At 44.1% G+C, this 20598-nt stretch overlaps 1 protein-coding gene across 4 annotated transcripts in view; it reads left to right on the top strand.

The window, feature by feature from the left end:
• SPPL2B (signal peptide peptidase like 2B) overlaps positions 1-20598 on the top strand; it is a 59750-nt gene that overhangs the window by 11358 nt on the left and 27794 nt on the right. For all 4 annotated transcript variants that reach the window (XM_040417831.1, XM_040417830.1, XM_040417832.1 and 1 more), the window contains exons 4-6: positions 4612-4701; positions 17284-17423; positions 19240-19385. In XM_040417831.1, coding sequence (XP_040273765.1) covers positions 4612-4701; positions 17284-17423; positions 19240-19385 — 376 coding nt within the window. The remainder of the gene's footprint in view (positions 1-4611; positions 4702-17283; positions 17424-19239; positions 19386-20598) is intronic.

The raw sequence follows: 20598 nt of genomic DNA, 5'->3' as shown, positions 1-20598 counted from the left end.
TATCTTCATGCTATTTGTATCGGGATTGAAATACAGAACATGTAGTTTTGTGGGTTACTTTTATATAGTGAAAACTGATCAAGAGCAGATACGCTTCTATCAGGGACACTAAAGGCATGCATCTCGAATGCCTATTGGAAAAATCAAGACCTGGCCAAATCCCTAGATCTAGAATACTTTTGATTCTGACTTCAACAGGAAACAATTTGAAGTCGGCCTTCACATTTGTCTACTTGTGTAACGGTAATGGTGGTGTTACACTGCCCGATCTTCAGGCAGTGTGATCTCCGATTGGTGAGAACACATCCATCGGTGTTTGTTTGCACCGGCCTGATTACACAGACTGATGCAAACTAAATTGGGGAGGAACGATTCGTTCATCCCTCATTCTGTGCAATTCATATTGGCAGCACTTCCTTGATTACACAGGGAGAGGTGCTTTGGATGATCTGGCTACTTTTATCCTGACGAAAGTTGTCCATCAGCTGATGAATGAGAGTTTTCTTGTTTATTGGCTGATCCATTGCTCGATTCTACAAGCCAATTATTAAACGGGTTGTGTCAATTCAGAAAATAGCATTTATTATGTAGAGGAGGTTAATACAAGGCACTTACTAATGTATTGTTATTATCCATATTGCTTTCTTTGCTGACTGGATTCATTTTTCCATCACATTATACACTGCTGATTTCCATAGTTATGACCACCCCGCAATCCATCAGTGGTGGCCGTGCTTGCACACTATAAAAAAAAGCACCAGCCTATGTGCACACCGACGGTCCTGGTCACCAGAAAAGCTGACATTGCAGGGTGGTTGTAACCATGGAAACGAGCAGTGTATGATTTGATGGAAAAATTAATCCAGCCAGCAAAAGAAGCAATATGGGTAATAACAATACATTAGTAAACGTTCTCTACATCATAAAAGTCACTTGCTAAAGTGAGACAACCCCTTTTTAATTTGCCTGATTATTGAATGGTGTAATAGGGGGATAATGGTCTGTGTACTAAATTTATGGCACACACACATCACTTGTTAAATTTGGCACAGGAAAACTTATATTCACTTGCTACGGCAGGTCAGGAGTGGAGTGTAGCTGAGACAATTTTTTGGGACTTTCCCTATGATAAATAAGGCCAGAAATTAATGTGCTCAATAGGGAAACCCACAAATCAGCTGGATTTTTTTTTAACTAACTGAGCAGGAGCAAAAATTAACAACATTGGCCTGTTCCAGACTATTGATGTGTGTTACAATGGAAACCGAAAAGTGGCAATTTACTGCAAAATAAAGTCCTGCTGGGGGCTTAACATTACCCCTTCATGACTAAACCAATTTTACAATGTTTCCTGCCTGTCTTCCAAGAGCCATAACTTTTACATTTTTCCATCGACACAAGACTGGAATTACATTGTGACAAAAAACATTTGTGCAACTTCTCGGCAACTTGTGGTCAATCGACTATTTTAGAGGTGTGATTTGGCTGTAAAAAGTCAAATAAATCACAGAAAAGTCACAGGTAAGGCTACTTTCACACTTGCGTTGTTGCGAGCTGCAAGCTGCGGGTTTTGTGTCCAGTCATAAAAATGGAAAAAACGGATCCGACAACAATGGATCCGTCACTAAATACAATGTAAGTCAATGGTGACGGATCCATTTTTTTTTACCATTTTGATTTCGCACAACGGTATCCTATCGGAACAGATGCTCCTGATGTGCAAAATTAAAACGGATCCATTTAATTCCAGTACTGAGATCCTTTGCCGGATCTCTATACTGGAATTAACAACACAAGTGTGAAAGTAGACTAAGGGCCCTTGCACATGACCGTACGCCCCCTGAGATATATGGTCCGTGAGCAGGCCATATGTCCCGGAGTGGCATTGATCGTGCGTACGGGAGCGCACAGCATCATAGGTTACTGTGATACTGTGCACGTTGGGCCGCCTGTGGGACTATTGTCCTGCACTCATAAGATCATATGACTGCGGGACCATAGTCCTGCGGGCGGCCCGACGTGCACAGCATCATTGTAATCTATGATGCTGTGCGCTCCCGTGCGCACGATCAATGCCACTCCAGGACATATGGCCTGCTCACGGACCGTATGTCTCGGAGGGCGTACGGTTGTGTACAAGGGCCCTTAGTCGCAGTTGCAAGTCTTGTGCGACTTGTTCCCTGTGACCAACAATGCTACAGTGTTTGATTTTTTTGATGTTTTTGCTTTCAGTCTTGGCATGTCACACTGCAACGCCATTGATAATCATTCATTGCCATCTCGTGCAACACAGTGTCTCCATGTAGAAAATACTGAACTAATACAATACATGCAAACATTTTATATAGACTCACTCTGATATGATAAAATCTGAGACTCTCAGCCAATATATTTTGATCAAAACACATCTGTGCCCGCCTACCAGCAACAAGGTGGTCTCAGTCAGGCAGGTCCTACTCTAAACCTACCTTTGCCGTTGGGCATCTATATTCAGGAGAGCAGACTTTGCACATATAGTTTACTGCTTCTAGTTACCTCTCTGTGCATTTTTTTTTTTACAGTGACTACATGTAGTTTCAGGCTTAGGGCCCTTTCACACTTGCGTTGTCCGGATCCGGCGTGTACTCCATTTGCCGGAATTACACGCCGGATCCGGAAAAACGCAAGTGAACTGAAAGCATTTGAAGACGGATCCGTCTTCAAAATGCGTTCAGTGTTACTATGGCACCCAGGACGCTATTAAAGTCCTGGCTGCCATAGTAGTAGTGGGGAGCAGTATACTTACAGTCCGTGCGGCTCCCGGGGCGCTCAAGAATGACGTCAGAGCGCCCCATGCGCATGGATGACGTGTCCATGTGATCACGTCACTCTGGAGCGCCCGGGGAGCCGCACGGACGGTAAGTATACTGCTCCCCCGCTCCCCACTACACTTTACCATGGCTGCCAGGACTTTAGCGTCCCGGCAGCCATGGTAACCATTCAGAAAAAGCTAAACGTCGGATCCGGTAATGCGCCGAAACGACGTTTAGCTTAAGGCCGGATCTGGATTAATGCCTTTCAATGGGCATTAATTCCGGATCCGGCCTTGCGGCAAGTGTTCAGGATTTTTGGCCGGAGCAAAAAGCGCAGCATGCTGCGGTATTTTCTCCGGCCAAAAAACTTTCCGGTCCGGAACTGAAGACATCCTGATGCATCCTGAACGGATTTCTCTCCATTCAGAATGCATTAGGATAAAACTGATCAGGATTCTTCCGGCATAGAGCCCCGACGACGGAACTCTATGCCGGAAGAAAAGAACGCAAGTGTGAAAGAGCCCTTACTCTATGAAGACGTGATTTTTGTGTGACGAATTGTCTCCATTTAATGTTCCATGTAACCTTAATTTTAGCAAGGGCCAGGACTGCGCTGTACCTGAAGTAAAAAATGCCGCTGTGTCATTCCTGGCCCTCTTTCTTCCTGTCTGTGGAGTGTATACTTCCAGACAGGACCAAGTGTGCCTCAATCGTGAAGTGTTCCCAAGTAGCAAGTGACCCAGGAGAGATGTGCTGCTTGTGGACACATCACCTCTGAGGTCAGTGATTGGCCGCCGCAGTGCTCATGACCTCATACGGAAGTTTACATGCCGGGGACCAGAAGGGGCTGTGGAGTGCAAGTGAGCGCCTTTTTTTACTCTAGGTACAGCACTCTCCTGGTCCTATCTAAAATGGGGGTATAAGCTGGGAAACCACTTTAAGGGGTAAGAAAATAGATTTTATTTTTATTTTTTTATTTTTTGGAGAGTTATTAATAGACCGGAGTTGTATTATGGACAATATTACTTACATAGTAATTAAAATATTGAATTTATACCTGCTAGGATCAGTTCCCCTCTGCACCGGAGTGCAGACTGTCATATTTGATGTGCAATACAGTGCTGCATGCTGCACTATTTAATCTTTCAAAAGGATGGACAGGCAGAGGGGTCTGTCGGGCTACAGATCAGACTATATGTAATTGCTTACATTATAGACTGAAACCTTGACGAAAATGTGACCAGAGCCTTCTACCTACATTGTGCACCAGTTCAGAAACGATGCTTCATCATAGCTGACTCCACTAGTGTTAGTTTTACAACCAGCAATGGCATACGGTGCTGCCATAACCAGAAATGACTAACCCTTCTCATAGTGGTATTATTGAAAGAAATGGTGTCTCTCTTTCAAAATAAGACTCCAAATTCAGAACAGCGTTAAAGATGGTATCTGGGATTTGCAAAGATATTTATGGTGGATGTACGGTACATCTCAGCAATCTGTAGGCTAAAAAACCTACCAGTAATATTAAAATACATGTGGATGAAGAAACCCTGGGAGTGCAGAAGCTCTGTGAAGTAAGTAACAGCTAGCCGGCATGCCTCACTACTGAACGACAGTCTAAGGGGTCCGCAAAACAAGGAGCAAGTGCGCTAAGTAGAGGAGCAGCATCCATACCATTTTAGTTCAATGAAATTGCTCCTCTGCAAATAGAGAGAATTTTGGACCATACAGAATTATAACACTAGAGTGAATGAGGCTAGTATAATTACTAAAGGTATGTAATAAATCCTAAATGTAACTTTCTAATATCTTTTAGGTCCCTCCTGGAGGTAACCGAAGCCATTATGAGGAGATTGACATTCCTGTGGCCCTTCTTAGTTATACAGATATGCTAGATATCAGTAAGGTAAGAAATAAGGCCGGATTTTTAGTTTTTAACGTTTTCATTTTTCCTCTCTGCATTCCCGGAGCCATAACTTTTTTTTATTTTTCATTCAGATAGCCGCACGAGGGCTTGTTTTTTGGCGGGACAAGTTGTACTTTCTAATGGCAACACTTAATATTGCATACAATGTAGTGGGAAGCAGGAATTTTTAATGGAATTGGGGAAAAAAAATATGCAATTTCACCACAGTTTTATGGGTTTTGTTCCTATGGCGTTCCCTATGCAGTAAAACTGACCTGTGCCCTTTACCCTGTATTCTCTGGGTCAGTATGAGTACAATACCACATTTATATATCACTTCAGTAAGTGACATTTATTATGTAGAGGAAGTTAATACAAGAAACTTACTAATGTCCTGGTATTATCCATATTGTCTCCTTTGCTGGCTGGATTCATTTTTCCATCACATTATACACTGCTCGTTTCCATGGTTTTTACCACCATGCAATCCATCACCGGTGGATGTGTTTGCACAATATAGGAAAAAATGTCAGCCTCTCTGGTGGCCGGGACCATGGAAGACCATATAGGCTAGTGCATTTTCCTATAGTGTGCAAGCATGACCATCACTGATAAATTGCAGGGTGGTCTTAACCATGTGATGGAAAAATTTAATCCAGCCAGAAAAGGAGACAATATGGACAATCACAATACAATTAATAGGTGGCTTGTAGTAACTTTCTCTACATGATAAATGCCATTTGCTGAAGTGAAACACCCCTTTAATCCTTTTAATAGTAAAAAAAAAAAAAAAAAAAAAAAATTGAAAAATGTTAAATTTGCCATTAAAAAAAGAACATTGTATGGGATAAATACTTTTATATTTTAATAGTTCAGGCATTTTGACGTGGTGATGCCCATAATCTGGGTTTTCTATACTATACTTTTCATTTTAATTCTGGGGAAAGGGGGGTGATTTAAATTTTTATCTATTTTTAAAACTTTGTTTGTTTTTAGACCCCCATCCCATAGGAGGCTATAATATGTGTTTTTTCTGATCTCTTTTAGCTTACACTGTAGTTCAGCTTCACTACAATCCAAGCTGTATTTTTGGTTATCCTATGGAGCCCTGCCACCCGCTGGCCTCCCTGTGGAACTACAGCTCCAATAAGAGTAACGACACGGCTCCCCTGATCGCTGCCTGGGGGAGCTGTTCCTGACCTGGGAGCATGTGATTCCTGATATCCTAGCGATACCCCATCAATGTCAGAAATGGGAATACCCCTTTAAGCATAATCGACCATTTTATAGCTTCTGCCTGGATAATCAACCCAATTTAACCAGGCAATTTGCTAGGCATATTGGTAGGGCTGATCATGCAGATTAAAACTGTATCTTTCTTTTCTTTATAGCTTGCATGGCGACCGAGATATCATTACTTTTATCTTCATGCAAAATGGGCAGTTGTTGCACCGCTACTGTGCACAGTAGAGGTAACGCAGTGTAATTACAACTGCTCATCCCATTCCCAGCAGTTGTGATTACCCTGCACCGCCTCTACAAGTCAGATAATACATGAGTCATTTTGAAGAGGAAGTAGCCATGGAACGAGCGCCAGTACCTCTTCTGGCAACTGATCAGCGGGGTGCCGGGAATCGGCCCCCTGCTAATCTGATGTTGATGACCTATCCTGATCACAGGTCACCAATATTAAACCAGTGCACAACCCCGTTAAGGTTAAAGAGGACCTGTAATCTCGTCTGACATGTCTGTTTTAGCAACTACCTGCATCTCCCTTGTAACAACAATTCTGGAGCATCTATTCCTCTGTCTGTATGTTGTGCCATTCCTGTATTATTTTTACTAGAAGTTATGAACGAATTGCTAGCAGTGTCCCTGCACAGTCTGCCATCAGTGCTGCCAGTGTAACATTGTGCACCCCCACCTGGTAACAGACGAGCGAGTTCAACGTGAGAAACACGTTCCGTGTGGCAGGATCGCTTGGCATGATCATGGTTTATAATGTGTGTCCCTGTGAGACCTGTATCTAATGAATTACACTAAGGGCTGAAGGCTGAACAATTCAATAGATTCAAGGTTTTGCAGGGACACACATGATTATAAATTCTTATAATGGCCTGCGATCCTGTCAGAAGCAGAGATCAGAACGGGAAATCTCACAGCGTGTTTCTCACATTGAACTCGCTCGGCTGTGTCCTACCTTAGACTTTACTTACAAACTGCTGGAAATTCTTTCATAAACTTGTAGTAGTAATAATAGAGAAATGGCACAGTATAGAGTTATATTAAAGTGGTTTTCTCGTACTTTAATATTGATTACCTGTCCTCAGGATATGTTATCAGTAGAGATGAGCGAATTGAAGTAGACGAAGTGGAGTTCGATCCGAATTTCAGCAAAAATTTGATTCGCACTGAATCCGAATTTCCTCACGCTTCGTGGTAACGAATCGCATTTTTTCCTAAAATGGCTGCTGCACATGTTAGGATATGGAGCAAAGAACTCTGGGAAGGTGGGATCACCCATAATGCCATGCATGCAGCCAATCAGCAGCCAGCCAGCCCTGTGATGTCACAGCCCTATAAATAGCCTCAGCCATTTTCCAGTGTACTTAGTGCAGGGAGAGACATTAGCAGGCGCTCGGGACAGTGCTTGAAAAGACTTTAAAACTTTTATTTTTCTGTATAGAAGTTCAGGGAAAGGATAGGGAGGAATCATTCCACAGTATTGAAGCAGAACAGGGTTCAGTAGGGGAGTTTACAGCCTGGGTAATAGGAACAATCCTATTACACCTTGCTGCACTGACTGGGCACCCAAATTGCCATTATACAGCTCTGTAATTCCAGCAAACCTTGTTATTGGGGTGCAAGTGCTGTTAAGGGTACTTTCACACTTGCGGCAGGACGGATCCGACATGCTGTTCACCATGTCGGATCCGTCTTTCCGCTATTTCGCCGGACCGCCGCTCCGTCCCCATTGACGGGGGCGGAGCTCCGGCGCAGCACGGCGGTGCACGGCGAAAGCCGCCGGACTAAAAAGTCCTGCATGTCCGACTTTTTAGTCCGGCAGCTTTCGCCGTGCTGCGCCAGAGCTCCGCCCCCTGTCCCCTTTAAAGTCAATGGGGACGAAGCGGCGGCACGGCGAAATAGCGGAAGGACGGATCCGACATGGTGAACAGCATGTCGGATCCGTCCTGCCGCAAGTGTGAAAGTACCCTAACAGGGTTTATTACAAGGAAATATTTCTACGTCTTATTTGCCCTTTTTGCGGTGCAGTTATATGTTCTAAAGCATGTTTTGGCGTGTATTAGTGGGCAAAAAAGGACTTATTAGCAGTTGTGTGGTGAAGTGAGAAAATTACAGCCCTTTTTAGTGTGTATTAGTGGCAAAATATATATATATATTTGCCGTTCAGCGGTGCAGTTATATGTTCTAAAGCCCTTTTTGGCGTGTATTAGTGGCACAAAAAAGGGCTTGTTAGCCGTTGTGTGGTGAAGTGAGAAAATTACAGACTTTTTGGGGCTGTTTTAATTTCCTATTTATTTATTTAATCTAACAGTATGTCAGACAGAGAAGTGCCAGGCCTTGCACAGGGGAGCTGCAGAGTCCTAAATGTTTCTGGCGCAGGCACAGGTCGCAGCAGAGTAAAGGGGCGTGGCAGCAGGGTGTGACAGCCCTGCTCCATTCTCACCACCCACCTCCCCACTCTGTCACCGTGTCACTCTGTGGTCTCCTGATGCTGCTGCCGCCACCTCCACACTGTCATTGTGCCACTCCGTGGTTTCCTAATGCTGCTGCTGCCAGCTCCACACTGTCATTGTGCCACTCTGTGGCCCCCTCCTGATGCTGCTGCCACCTCCAGACTCTGTCATTGGGCTACTTTGTGGTCTCCTCATGCTGCTTCCACCTCACCACTATGTCTTAGGGCCACTTTGTGGACTTCTCATGCTGTTCTCACCCTCCCCACATGACTGGGCCACTGTTTTGCCTTTCGGCCTGGCTGACCATCCTTTATTTGACCCTTCTTCTGATCTGTCAGAAGAAAGGAAAAATTAGACTCACTATGGACCCTGTCTATGTAACAGCTGTAAGGCCTGCATGACATGGTCCCTATTTTGCATCAGAATTGGCCTATGATTTGGTAGCCAAAAGCCAGGAGTAGGTACAAAACACAGAAGACATGTAAATATTCTATTTACGTGTCATCTCTGTTTTGGATCCACTCCTGTTTTTTTGGCTTTAGCAATACTAATGGATTACTGACCAAATGCTGACCGAGTGAAGGCAGATGCTCCACGGACGGGATCCGTTTTTTGGGGGTTATTGTTCTGACGGATCAGAGGAAGGGCAAAATAATCCGTGACGTCAACACATACTTACTGCTGACACCCTCTCCACTCTGATGGGGGGGCTCTACTTGTATAAGCGTTTATTAGAACAGGTTCTGTAGATATCTATGTGAAATCAGCTGCCGACAGTGTAAAAGGAGTGCGCTTCTTCTTGACGCTAACATTGACCTGTAAGGCTGAGTTCACACTTAAGTTATTTGGTCAGTTTTGGCCACCGTAACTGCCCAAATAAGTGAATTGTGCAGTGATTCTAAGAGAGACGCCTGTCATCTGCATGTCATACTGACTCACAGTATTGTTTCACTACCACAGCAGACTCCCTATGTGTTTTACTGCAAGGTACAGTGTTCTACACCACTATAAAGGCTCTCTGCAGCCAGGAAATAGACGTTTTTTAATGCGATTCGCCACAAATAAATACGGATCGATCCAAATTTTTTTTTTTAAATTGGCGAAGCGGCCGAATCGAGTTTTTGATAAATTTGCTCATCTCTAGTTATCAATATCAGCACAGGGCTGTTTTCCCCTGTAACTGGGGCTCCTGTGGTTGCCCCAGTTACAAGGAAAAGTGCAGAATATTAAAAAAAATAAGTATTAGTTTCCCCCAGAGGTCTTTTAATGACCTTGTGGGACGTTATGTGCCAAAAATATATTAAAAATAAGTAAAAAAGATATATAATATAATTATTTTAAAAAAATGATGCTACATGGACACACAGAGCTATGCAACATGCACATAACAAACACAGCCCTGCTCCATTCACACCAGCTATGCTACATGCACACAACAAACACACGGCTCTGCAACACAAACACACACATAGTCACAGGGAACATCTTTAATAAAAACTCATTTTTCTGCACTTCCCGTCTTGTCTTGTCCCCCGGTGACATCATTGAAGGTCCTTTAGCCCCAGGTATTTTTTACTCTCACAGTCCTCTGCTGTGCTGCATGTGCTGAACTATCGTTCTCCTCTCCTGCTTGATCTGATCTCACACAGATCAGTGTCAGGCAGGGAGAGAGAGAAGTGAGCAGATGCCCACCTCTCTCATTGATCCAGCCGATCGCTGTATGAGTGCTCTGATGGATCATTTAAGGAAGCAGTCAAGGGGTCTGGCACTGCTGCACCACCCTGACTGCGGACTATAACACACAGGCCCTTTTTAGCAAGGTTTTTTTCTTGCTAAAAATTGTCTTATAGTCTGCAAAATTTGGTAGTGAATTTGAGATTGAATTGAAGCCTGTGTTTAGTTTCTGCTGTGCACAAGGGCTAGATCCTCGACAAGGTCAGTGTACACTATTTCTATTATGTTCTACTCTGCAGCTCACCTTGTTAGACAGATTCACACCCACCATGGCTGTCTGATAATAGTACTTGGAAGCAGCTTTTATTTATTTGTGTTTTAATGTTAGGGTGATGTTTTATGAGAACTCGTATATCGGCTAATCGCGGTCCTGTGAACCCTCGTTCCCAATAACTTCCCGATAGTGTGGTGTAATAGGGCCTTAAAGCATATGGCAATCAGCTTTTAATACATAGTAATAAATGTGTACGTTTTAAACTATCTAGTTGGCTTACGTTCACCAATAAAATCAGTGAAAATTGGTAAGATATGTAAACACTGCCCATGCTGTGTGTTAATAGCACCAATACAGAGGCAGTTAGAGGCCTTCCCTATTACAGCTGGTGGACAGTACATAGTAACATATGCTTACATTGAGCATACATGACTGTTTGTCTTTTTAAGACATTTTAGTTTCAAAAACCATTTATTTGGAATTTTTGCACAATAGAAGGGAAAACAATTACATGAAAAAAATACACATAATAGGTGACATAGTACAAATACGTCTCTTGGGATTATACATGAAACATAGCACAATAAGTAATGCATGTTATGACAGTATGAGTATGAATATATCAATCTGACAAACATAAGCTCAGATCATAGGGAAATACTATATCTAACGTCCGGAGAGTGAGGAGAATCCAGCCAGGGTTCCCACACCTTCTCAAAAGCAGCATACACATCGGTGCGGATAGCAGACAGCTTTTCAAATATTAATATTTTATTGACCCTATCTACGACAGCTGGGAAGGATAATGAGTCAGAGCGCCACTTAAAGGCAATGTGAATCCTCGCCGCCAGAAGAATAAATTGGGCAAGTTTGAATTTGGCGTAAGGAAGCTTGTGAGGTTTGTCACCCAATAGACAGAAAGGCACTGTCTTGGGGCAGTTACAGTCTAAGACTGAGGAAATCAAATGAATCACCCTATCCCAGAACCTCTTTACTATATGGCATGACCACCATGTGTGGATCATAGATCACACCTCGTTACAACCTCTTGAACATAATGGAGAGACTTCTGGGTATATACTGTGTAGGCGTGCAGGAACCATGTAAGTCCTATGAAGCACTTTTATGGAAGTCTCGGCTAATGTGATTTGCCATGAACCCTTCGTGAGAGCTATGGAGCAATCTGACCATTTGGAGGGTGTAAGTTCCCGACTCATATCTACTTCCCAAGCTCTCATGTAAGGCATTTTGTGATCAGGAGGAACCGCGTTGAGTGCCCCATATATTCTAGATAGTAACCCCTGTCTGCATAGTGAGAAGTTTATTGTACGTTCAAAAGGCGTAAGCTCTACAGGTCGATCAGATGAAAGAATCGCCCTAAAAAAGGAGAAAATCTGGTTCATGGTGAGGTATTCCCTAACGGGAGGGGAGAATCTTTCCTTAAAATCTGTAATGGAAATCAGTTTGCCTTTAGACAGGAACTTAAGCAATGAACACAAATTATTGCTTGCCCACCAATCCATATTGTGGGATTGAATGCCCGGTAGGAAAGCAGGGTTACCCACAAGGTATTCTAGTGGAGAGGGTTTATTCTGCAGAGCGAACTTAAACCTGACCGACCTCCACAGCAGTATCGAGTAATATGACAATATGGAGGCGTTGCGTAAAGCCTGAGGGACGGGAGAGGTTGACCATATCAGTGCCTTCCATGTGAAGGGTTTAAAACTGTTCAGCTCCATACCAACCCAGAGAGGATGCTTGCTCGGATCAAGATGTGTCAAAAACATCTGGGCCAGTCTCGCTGCTCTATAATATTTCACAAAGTCAGGCACGGATAAGCCCCCCTGGGATCTGTGTCTACATATCGTTACTCTAGATATACGGTGACGCTTGTTTGCCCAAATAAACCTCAGCACATCTCTCTGCAAGGATCTCAAATCCCCTATAGGGACTGGTATTGGTAGGGTCCTAAATAAATATAGGAGCCTAGGGAGAACCACCATTTTAATAATGTTTATTCTGCCTATCCAAGATGTCTGTAAAGTCTGCCACGACGTTAAATCCTGACGGATCTTACGGTAAATAGGTAAGTAATTTAATTTGTAAACTGAGTCCAGGCTGTTCGGCATCTGGATCCCTAAATAAAAGACGTGCTTAGGCCTGTGCTGGAAGGGAAAACTGTTCAGCAATGCTGATTTAGTGGGGGCTGGTGTGTTGCATAATAGAAGTTCAGATTTGGTATGGTTGATCGCCAGGCCTGAGGCTTTGGTGAAAGTGTCCAGGAGCTTTAGTAGGGAGGGGAAGGAAATAATGGGGTTAGTGATAGTTAATAACAGATCATCCGCAAACAGGTTCAACTTACACTCTGATCCCCCCATTGCACAACCTGTGATATCAGGGTGGGCCCTAATATGAGTAGCCAGTGGCTCCATGGCTAGGGCAAATAAAGATGGGGAAAGGGGGCAGCCTTGTCTAGTACCTCTTTCAATGGTAATTGGGAGGGGTTTTGTGGTGGGGAGCTTAAGGGAGGCCTCCGGCCTAGAGTAGAGGGCCTGGATAGCTGCTAGGAAAGGGCCATTAATACCCATCTTAGAGAGAACCTTATAAAGATAGGACCAGGTGACAGTATCAAAGGCCTTTTCAATATCCAGGGCCAGGAGAGCTAATGGGGTCTTCAATTTGTTAGAGGATTGTATAATATTTAGAATTTTTCTAATATTATCAGGGGCTTCCCTATTCGGTATAAACCCGACCTGATCTTTGTGGACCAGTGACGGGAGAAAGTTTTTGAGCCTATTTGCTAATATGGAGGTGAAAATTTTGTTATCGAGGTTTAGAAGAGAGATTGGCCGGTAATTGGACGGGAGTAATGGGTCTTTATTGGGTTTGGGAATAACCGTGATGGACACTTTTAGGAATTTCTCTGGAGGAGCCGCCCCCTGCATTAGAAGGTTACAGTACTTTGTTATGTGGGGAATAATGATATGGCTGAATTTTTTGAAGTACAATGCAGAGTACCCATCCGGGCCTGGGGCTTTACCCAATTTCAGGGAGTTAATAACAAATGTCACTTCCTCAGTGGTAATAGGAGCACTAAGCTCTGATTGAGCTTCAGAGGTCAATGAGGAAAGTCGTATAGAAGCTAGGAAACTATCGGTCTGGGCGTTGTGGTCGCCTACAGGGGTAGAATAAAGGGATTTATAGAATTTTTGGAAGGTTGCATATATGGTGTCCGGGTTTGAGGTGGTCTGACCCGTCCTTGTACTTATTTGGAAGACCTGATTGGTCCTTTGCTTGGCCTTAAGTTGGTTGGCTAGCAATTTGTCTGGCTTGTTTGCATATCTATAATAAAAGGAGTTAGTCCACCGAAGTGCCTTTTCTGTATTGTTCGAGAGGACTATATTCAATTGTTGCTTAACTTCCTTTATTGCTCTGAGTAGGTATAGAGAGGGGGTTCTTTGGTGAGCCCAGACTAGCCTGTTTAGTTTGGACTCTAACCCTATCTGAGCCTGAGTCCTTTCCTTTTTCCTCCTGGATGCGACTCTTATCAACCTACCCCTCATAAAGGCTTTGTGGGCCAGCCAAAGCGTCATAGGATTAACGTCAGAAGTATCATTATCAGAGAAGAAGTTTGAAAGGTCATCCTGCAACTGGGAAAAAATGGTTGGGTTAGTCAGGAGAGACTCATTTAACCTCCAATGATAGGGTGTAGCAATATGATGTGGAGACATGAATTCAGTAATAACTAAATCATGGTCTGACCATGACGACACAACATGTCTGGAGTAGGACATATATGGTAGAAGAGAGGTGGAGGCTAGAATCATGTCAATACGTGTGTAAGTCTGATGGGCCGGCGAGAAGTACATATACCCCCTTTGAGGACCATTGTGTTCCCTCCACGTGTCGGCTATCGCCAATGATTGCATAACCTGAGTGATCAGTTTCGCCTGAGTTGCCGGGCGCGGTGTTGTAGGAGGGACAGAACGATCTAGAACTGGATGGACCGTAAAATTAAAGTCCCCGCACCATATTAATTTCTGAAACGTGAGTTTCCCAATTATTTTACTGACAGCTTCAAAAAATCTGGTGGGGTTATCTGTGGGCGCATATGAGTTGACAATGCAGAGGGTTTCCTCTTGATGGGTCCCAATTAAAATCACATACCTCCCGTTAGGGTCAATATATGACTGAGTTATAGTATAAGAGAATTAATTTCTCAACAACGTTACAACCCCCCTGCACTTAGATGTAAAAGAGGAGGAATGGAAGCTAGAGTATTGTGGGTGAAAGTACTTCGGGTGCGACGATGGTGTAAAATGCGTCTCCTGGAGACAGATGACGTCAGGCGTGTGTTTGAGATAAATTGCAAAGGCGGTCTTTCTTTTCCTAGGGGAATTGAAGCCCCTTACATTATGAGTTAGTAGCTTACACATCAAAGCGGTATATGACAATCTCCTTATGGTAAAGCTGCCATCTGTCATCCGTACCCCAGAGCACCCCCACCCAGGCCCCCCTCCTCACCTCCAGACATACATTGACTAATACAGTAGCATTCCCCAAGAGCACAACATCAGTATAACATAACATAATAACAGCCTGAATGAACAGGCAACAAAAAGTGGGACTACAAAGCCCCAACCTATGGAGAAAAAGTGGCGGGAAATAGGAAAGAGGGCATAGCCCAGTAACGGCTAGCAGCCCTCTCTCACAACATCCCATATCTGGGACAACATGAAAGTCCGCATGGTCGAGACCCTATAATAATAAAGCTGGCCCGATACATAGGTTACGGGTATGGAACCAGAGGCCCCGGAGTAGACCCGCACAGATAAACAGTACTGTTACCGCTCTCTAGTTGAGGATAGGTGGAAAGTCAGGTATTTCTCAGCCTGGTCGGGCCCCCGGAGGCTGACGGAACAGTTGTCTAGACCCTTGCTGGCCTCTGTGGCTTCGGTGAGGCAGATGGTAAGTCCTGATGGTCAAACTGGATCCCAGCCCGTTTCAGTGCTTCCAGGCCCTCTGCCACAGAACGGATAGTGTGAGGGCGTGAGTTCAGCTGAAATGATAGATTGAAATGAAATCCCCTTCTGTATCTAACAATGGCGTTCTGCAAGGCCTGTGTGACCGGCCTCATTTCTCTGCGCCTACGGAGCGTGGAAGGCGCTAGGTCAGCGTAGAGGTGGACTGACTGCGGGAGTCCAGGTAGGTCCGGATTGTCCCTTGCTGCAGCAAGAACTTTATCCCTAGTGTCAGGGTGGTGGAATTTCAGAATTACATCTCTGGGGAGATCCGGGGTCCTGGGTTTCCCCAAAGACATGTGGACACGGTCCATCTTCAGAAAATGTGGTTCTGCTTGAGGGAGCAGGGCCGTGAATAAGACAGATAGAGTGGATGATAGATCGGTGAACGATTCTGGCAGACCTCTAACTCTCAGGTTACCCCTCCGGGACCTGTTTTCGAGATCTTCAATTTTAAGTTCCAACTCTGCTAGCTGGTTGTCGTGGGAGTCAATGTCCTCCCGATCACGGCCCAGAGCGTCAGACATGTCGTCTGTTCTTGTCTCTAGATCCGAGACTGTTACCGAGGTCCTGGATCTGGCACGTAAAGTCCGAGACTGCTTGAGACAATTCGGTTTTAAAAAGTGCTGCAATGTTTTTGTATAGGTCGTCCGAACCCACCCGAGTATCCGTTGATTCTTGTGGAGGATCACCTCCATCTGATGAGGCCGGGCTGGCGGGAGTCGCTGGCACGTCCGCCATGACAGTCTGCCTGGTCTGTCGGAAGATCTCCGGCAAGGTCTGCGACGGGACTGGGGTGCCCGGAATTCTAGTTTTCCCCTTTGTGCGGGTCATCTTCGGGGACCCCTGCATCAAATCTCAGGTGTGATGGAGCCCAGTAAAAGGCGCTGAAAATAGGGTAATCTCGAAGTGCGGAGCGGAGCTCACTGAAGCATGACCTCCTCGTGAGCCGCGCGCATGCGCCCTCCTTTTAAGACATTTTAGTCTAAATTGGCCATCTGCTTTATTTTTCTTAGGCTAGGTTTACACATTCCGTTTTTCTGATTATTTTTTTTTAAAGCCAAAACCAGGAGTGGATTGAAAAAGGAGGTTATTATCTTTACATGGATTTGGCTTCAAAAAGCCTTAAAGGGATTGTCTCTCCTCCTGCCTTCCTGGCATTTCTGCTGCTCTGTGGCCTTCTTTCTGAGCTGGCAGTAACCCTTTCCTCTCCGTGCGCGCTCACACTGGCAGCCAGTAGCTCACTGCACACTGCTATCTCTATATATTTTCATATAGAGATAACAGTGGGCCCCAGCAAGTGGTGATGTCTGTCTCCTGATGAGGTTACCAGGAGACAGATAAGATTGCTCTGCCAGTGGCTGGAGAAAACTTTCAGGTCAGACCTGAAGCTTTCCTACAGTCATCTTTCGCAAGATTACAGCAGGCACTTGTGATCTGTATATAGCAGGTCTGGGGCTATTTGTGCAAGCCCCGAACCTGTTATACTATGTATCCCCCTGGCATAACTGTACAGAACATCCTCAGGGCTGCAGCTCATGCCCTGGAGCTGTTCTATAAGAAGAACGAGATGTCTGGGTGCGGGAGCTAATCCAAGAATATATACGAGTAAGGCCGGATATTTCTCTCCAAGTGCGCAAGCATGACCACCGCGAGTGCATTCCAGCGGTGGCTGTAACCCCTAGAGACGTGCAGGGTCTAAAGGAAGGTATAATGAAATAAAACAGGGAAGAGAAACCATATAGAGAATAGAGGTACATTAGAAAATGAAAATAGCATCATATACACAATAACTATGACAATATTAGGCGAAACAACACCTTTAATGTGTAAACTCATCCTCAGTGTTGTGAATGGAAAACCTAATTTCTAATGTGTAACTTTGTTTGCTTATTGCACTTTAATTTTTTTTCAGACATTTGGCCAGGCTGTAAAAGTGGCGATGTATGCACCAAATGAACCTGTTGTGGACTACAACATGGTCATCATTTTTATAATGGCTGTAGGAACCGTTGCTACTGGCGGCTGCTGGGCTGCAAACAGAGATGTTAAGAAGTAAGTAAAGCATTCCCTTTGGCGTATGACCACACACTGCCATTCTGTACTGGAAATGCCGCTCTGCCAGTCAATTACGCTATGGATTTTTAAAAATATTTTTTGCAGCATACAGATGAGATGTTTTTTTTTTTTTCTCCATCCACATTGCTGCTACTGTAAAACGCTGCGAATAGGCCATATTCAAATCTGTGATGGCAAATCCACAGTGTTTACACACCATGTGCACATACCCATAGGGTAAATCCACATGTAACTGAAATGATGCAGATGTAGAGTTTCTGCTTGAAGTTGTGCTTTTTTGTTGCAGATTTCATTGCTGAAAGGCTGCTGATTTTAATGCAGATTTCACTCTTTACATCACAAAGGGTGAAATCTGTGCTGGAAGTCCACAGCATAGATTAAATTACCGTATTTTTCAGATTATAAAACGCACCTAGGATTTGAAGGGGATGAGTAAGAATAAAAAATATATTTTTCATCACACCCCCAAGCTCCGTCAGACCTCAGATCGGATCCTTGTCAGACCTCAGATCGGGTCCCCATCATAGAAGCAGTCATCAGCATGCGGGAGGAGCAGGGAGTGTTGAGGGAAGTGCATCGCAGTACTCGCCCCCTCTCTGGTCTTCTTCCGGTCCGTGCTGCACTGTGACCTGACATCGCACAGTGTCAGGTCGCTGTGTCAGATCATAGTGCGCGCTTATTTGATCTACATCCTGAAACTGCTGATCACTAGAACAGGGGCCAATGTTCCCCATTTGAATGAAGTAGCAGACACGCATGCATGTCTGCCATTGAGTTGAATGGAGCCACTGAAACACGTGCGTCTGCTGCGCCATTCACATGGGGAACATGGCCCCCATTCTAGTAATCAACATTGAAGTGAATGGGACTTATTGTGCAGGAGTTTGCAGATATAATAATTATGTGCCGCAGCCTTCTCCGTACTCACCAAGCATACATTGTATAGCAGCTATGCTTGGTGTTACAGCACAGCCCCATTCACTTCTCCAAATAATAGGCCATCGGTATAAAAGTCTCGGAAAACTCCTTTAAGGTATTTTTCAACCACATCATGGACGAGCCGCTGCTTCATGTGACAGTTGGAAAGCAAAATACCTTTTTTAGCAAATGACAGCAGCTTGCCCCCTGAATCAAAAGATTCATATTAACCTGCTCCCCTCCTGTCCTCCATGCTGCCTCTGCTGTGACCATCTTCCGGTCCCCTCACTGTTTTCTCCTGACGGTGCATGGGCACCTCCTGACTGGCTTCAGCTGTGAAGTACTACTTTTGGCCACATCACCTCTGAAGCCAGTCACTGGCTGGAGCTGTGCAGGTGACCATACCAATGCAGCCAGAAAAGTGTGGGGACCAGAAGATGGAGACAGTGGAGCAGTGCGCAAGAGTGGAGCAGTGGGTAGTTAATACATTACTAAGCATCTTCCCTCTGTAATGATATGTGGGTAGCAATGAAATGAGTTGAGTTTTCCAAATAATGTATCCAACCTGGAGACCCTTTCAATCTCATTCCAACTCCTCAGCATGCCATTATAGTGATACATGCAAAGTGAAAGGGCTTCGTATACATTGAGGGGGGTTGTTGTTTTTACTCTGCCTATTTGTTACATACCACTGTGCAGCAGTATAATAATCCATGTAGCATCTATCCCAGGGTCAAAATCAAGCAGGCATCCTTAGCTTTGTCTTGCGCATAGAGGTTCATGTTGAAATAAAATGGAATATTAAAAGTTTTCCTTATTACAGTCCAGTCTACTTGTTTAGTGGAAATTGCACATAACTGTGTATATTTTTCAGGAGCTATATGAAACACAAGAGGGACGATGGAGCAGATAAGAAACATGATGATGAAACTGTGGATGTCACTCCTATCATGATCTGTGTGTTTGTCATTATGTGTTGCTCTATGCTGGTCCTTCTGTTTAACTTCTATGACCGCTTAGGTAAGAAAATTCTACTTCTAAGTGACATTAGTTTATAGTCTGCATATAATACAGCAGTGTTCCCCAACTCCAGTCCTCAGGGCCCACCTGCCGGCCATGTTTTCAGGGTTTCCTTAGTATTCAGCAGGTGATATAATTAGTGCCCGTGCATCAGGACTTACCAGAGGTATTCATTCATGGGATAATCTCAAATCATGACCGGCAGTTGGGCCCTGAGGACTGGAGTTGGGGAACACTGCAATACAGTATATCAAGTCTAGGATGTGCTGACTAATCCCCAACTTTTTTCTTTGCAGTACATCAAGTCTGTATAACAGCTGTAGATAAAAAAATATCCTACAGTTTTATTTTTTTTTATTAAAGACTAAATAGGATTTCTTTATTGAATTAGATTTTATAATTTTTTTTTAGATGCAGTTGAGCAGTAAAAAATAGGAACAGCCTTTAAAAAATATAACATTTTCGCTGCCAAGCATGATCTCATACATTGTCTCAGGGAGACATTAACTACTGTGTAGCAGCTAGAAATATGAACAAGGTCTTCTTTTAAAGCTAAGAATCTTTAAAATAAGCTTTAAAACAAGACTGGGATCACAGAGGTAGCTTTGAAAGGACCGGGTGAAGCAATAACAAATGTCACTAGAGAGGAATCTCACATATATCTGACAGATGGAATAGTTTTTAATCAGTCAGAATATTCATTTTTGCTCACTTACTGTGACTGTAAATAATTTTCAATCAGTTTACAAAAAAATAAAATGCAGCTTGGCTACTTTTCAGACAGGTGTGATACAGATGTTTTTTTGTTCCAATATTATGGACTCCATAGCTGGACCCTCGTGGTTCATCAGATCCAGAATTATCACATCGGAACTGATGTTCTGAGGAACCGCAGGAGATTGAGGTGTTGTGTCCATAATACAAGATCAGTAAGTGTCTCTTCGAAAGCAAACTTACTGTATTTTTCTGACTATAAGACTCCCTCCCCAAAAGTGAGGGAAAATGGCAGTGCAATATATAGTCCGAATGCTAATGAACGCTTCCATTATGGAAGCAAACACCAGCATGCGGGAGGCGCGGGGAGTGGTGAGGGAAGTGCTGCACTGGCTCTATTCACCCTCCTTGGTCTTCTTCCGGGCCCCACTCTGCACGGTGTCCTGACTGCACAAAGTGCCAGGATATAGTGCATGTAAGCGCGCACTGTGACCTGACG

This window comes from Bufo bufo, chromosome 2, assembly GCF_905171765.1.
Source record: "Bufo bufo chromosome 2, aBufBuf1.1, whole genome shotgun sequence".
NCBI classification, from domain to species: Eukaryota; Metazoa; Chordata; class Amphibia; order Anura; family Bufonidae; genus Bufo; species Bufo bufo.
Note: the sequence above shows the minus strand (reverse complement) of the source record. Positions and strands in the feature narration are given on the sequence as shown.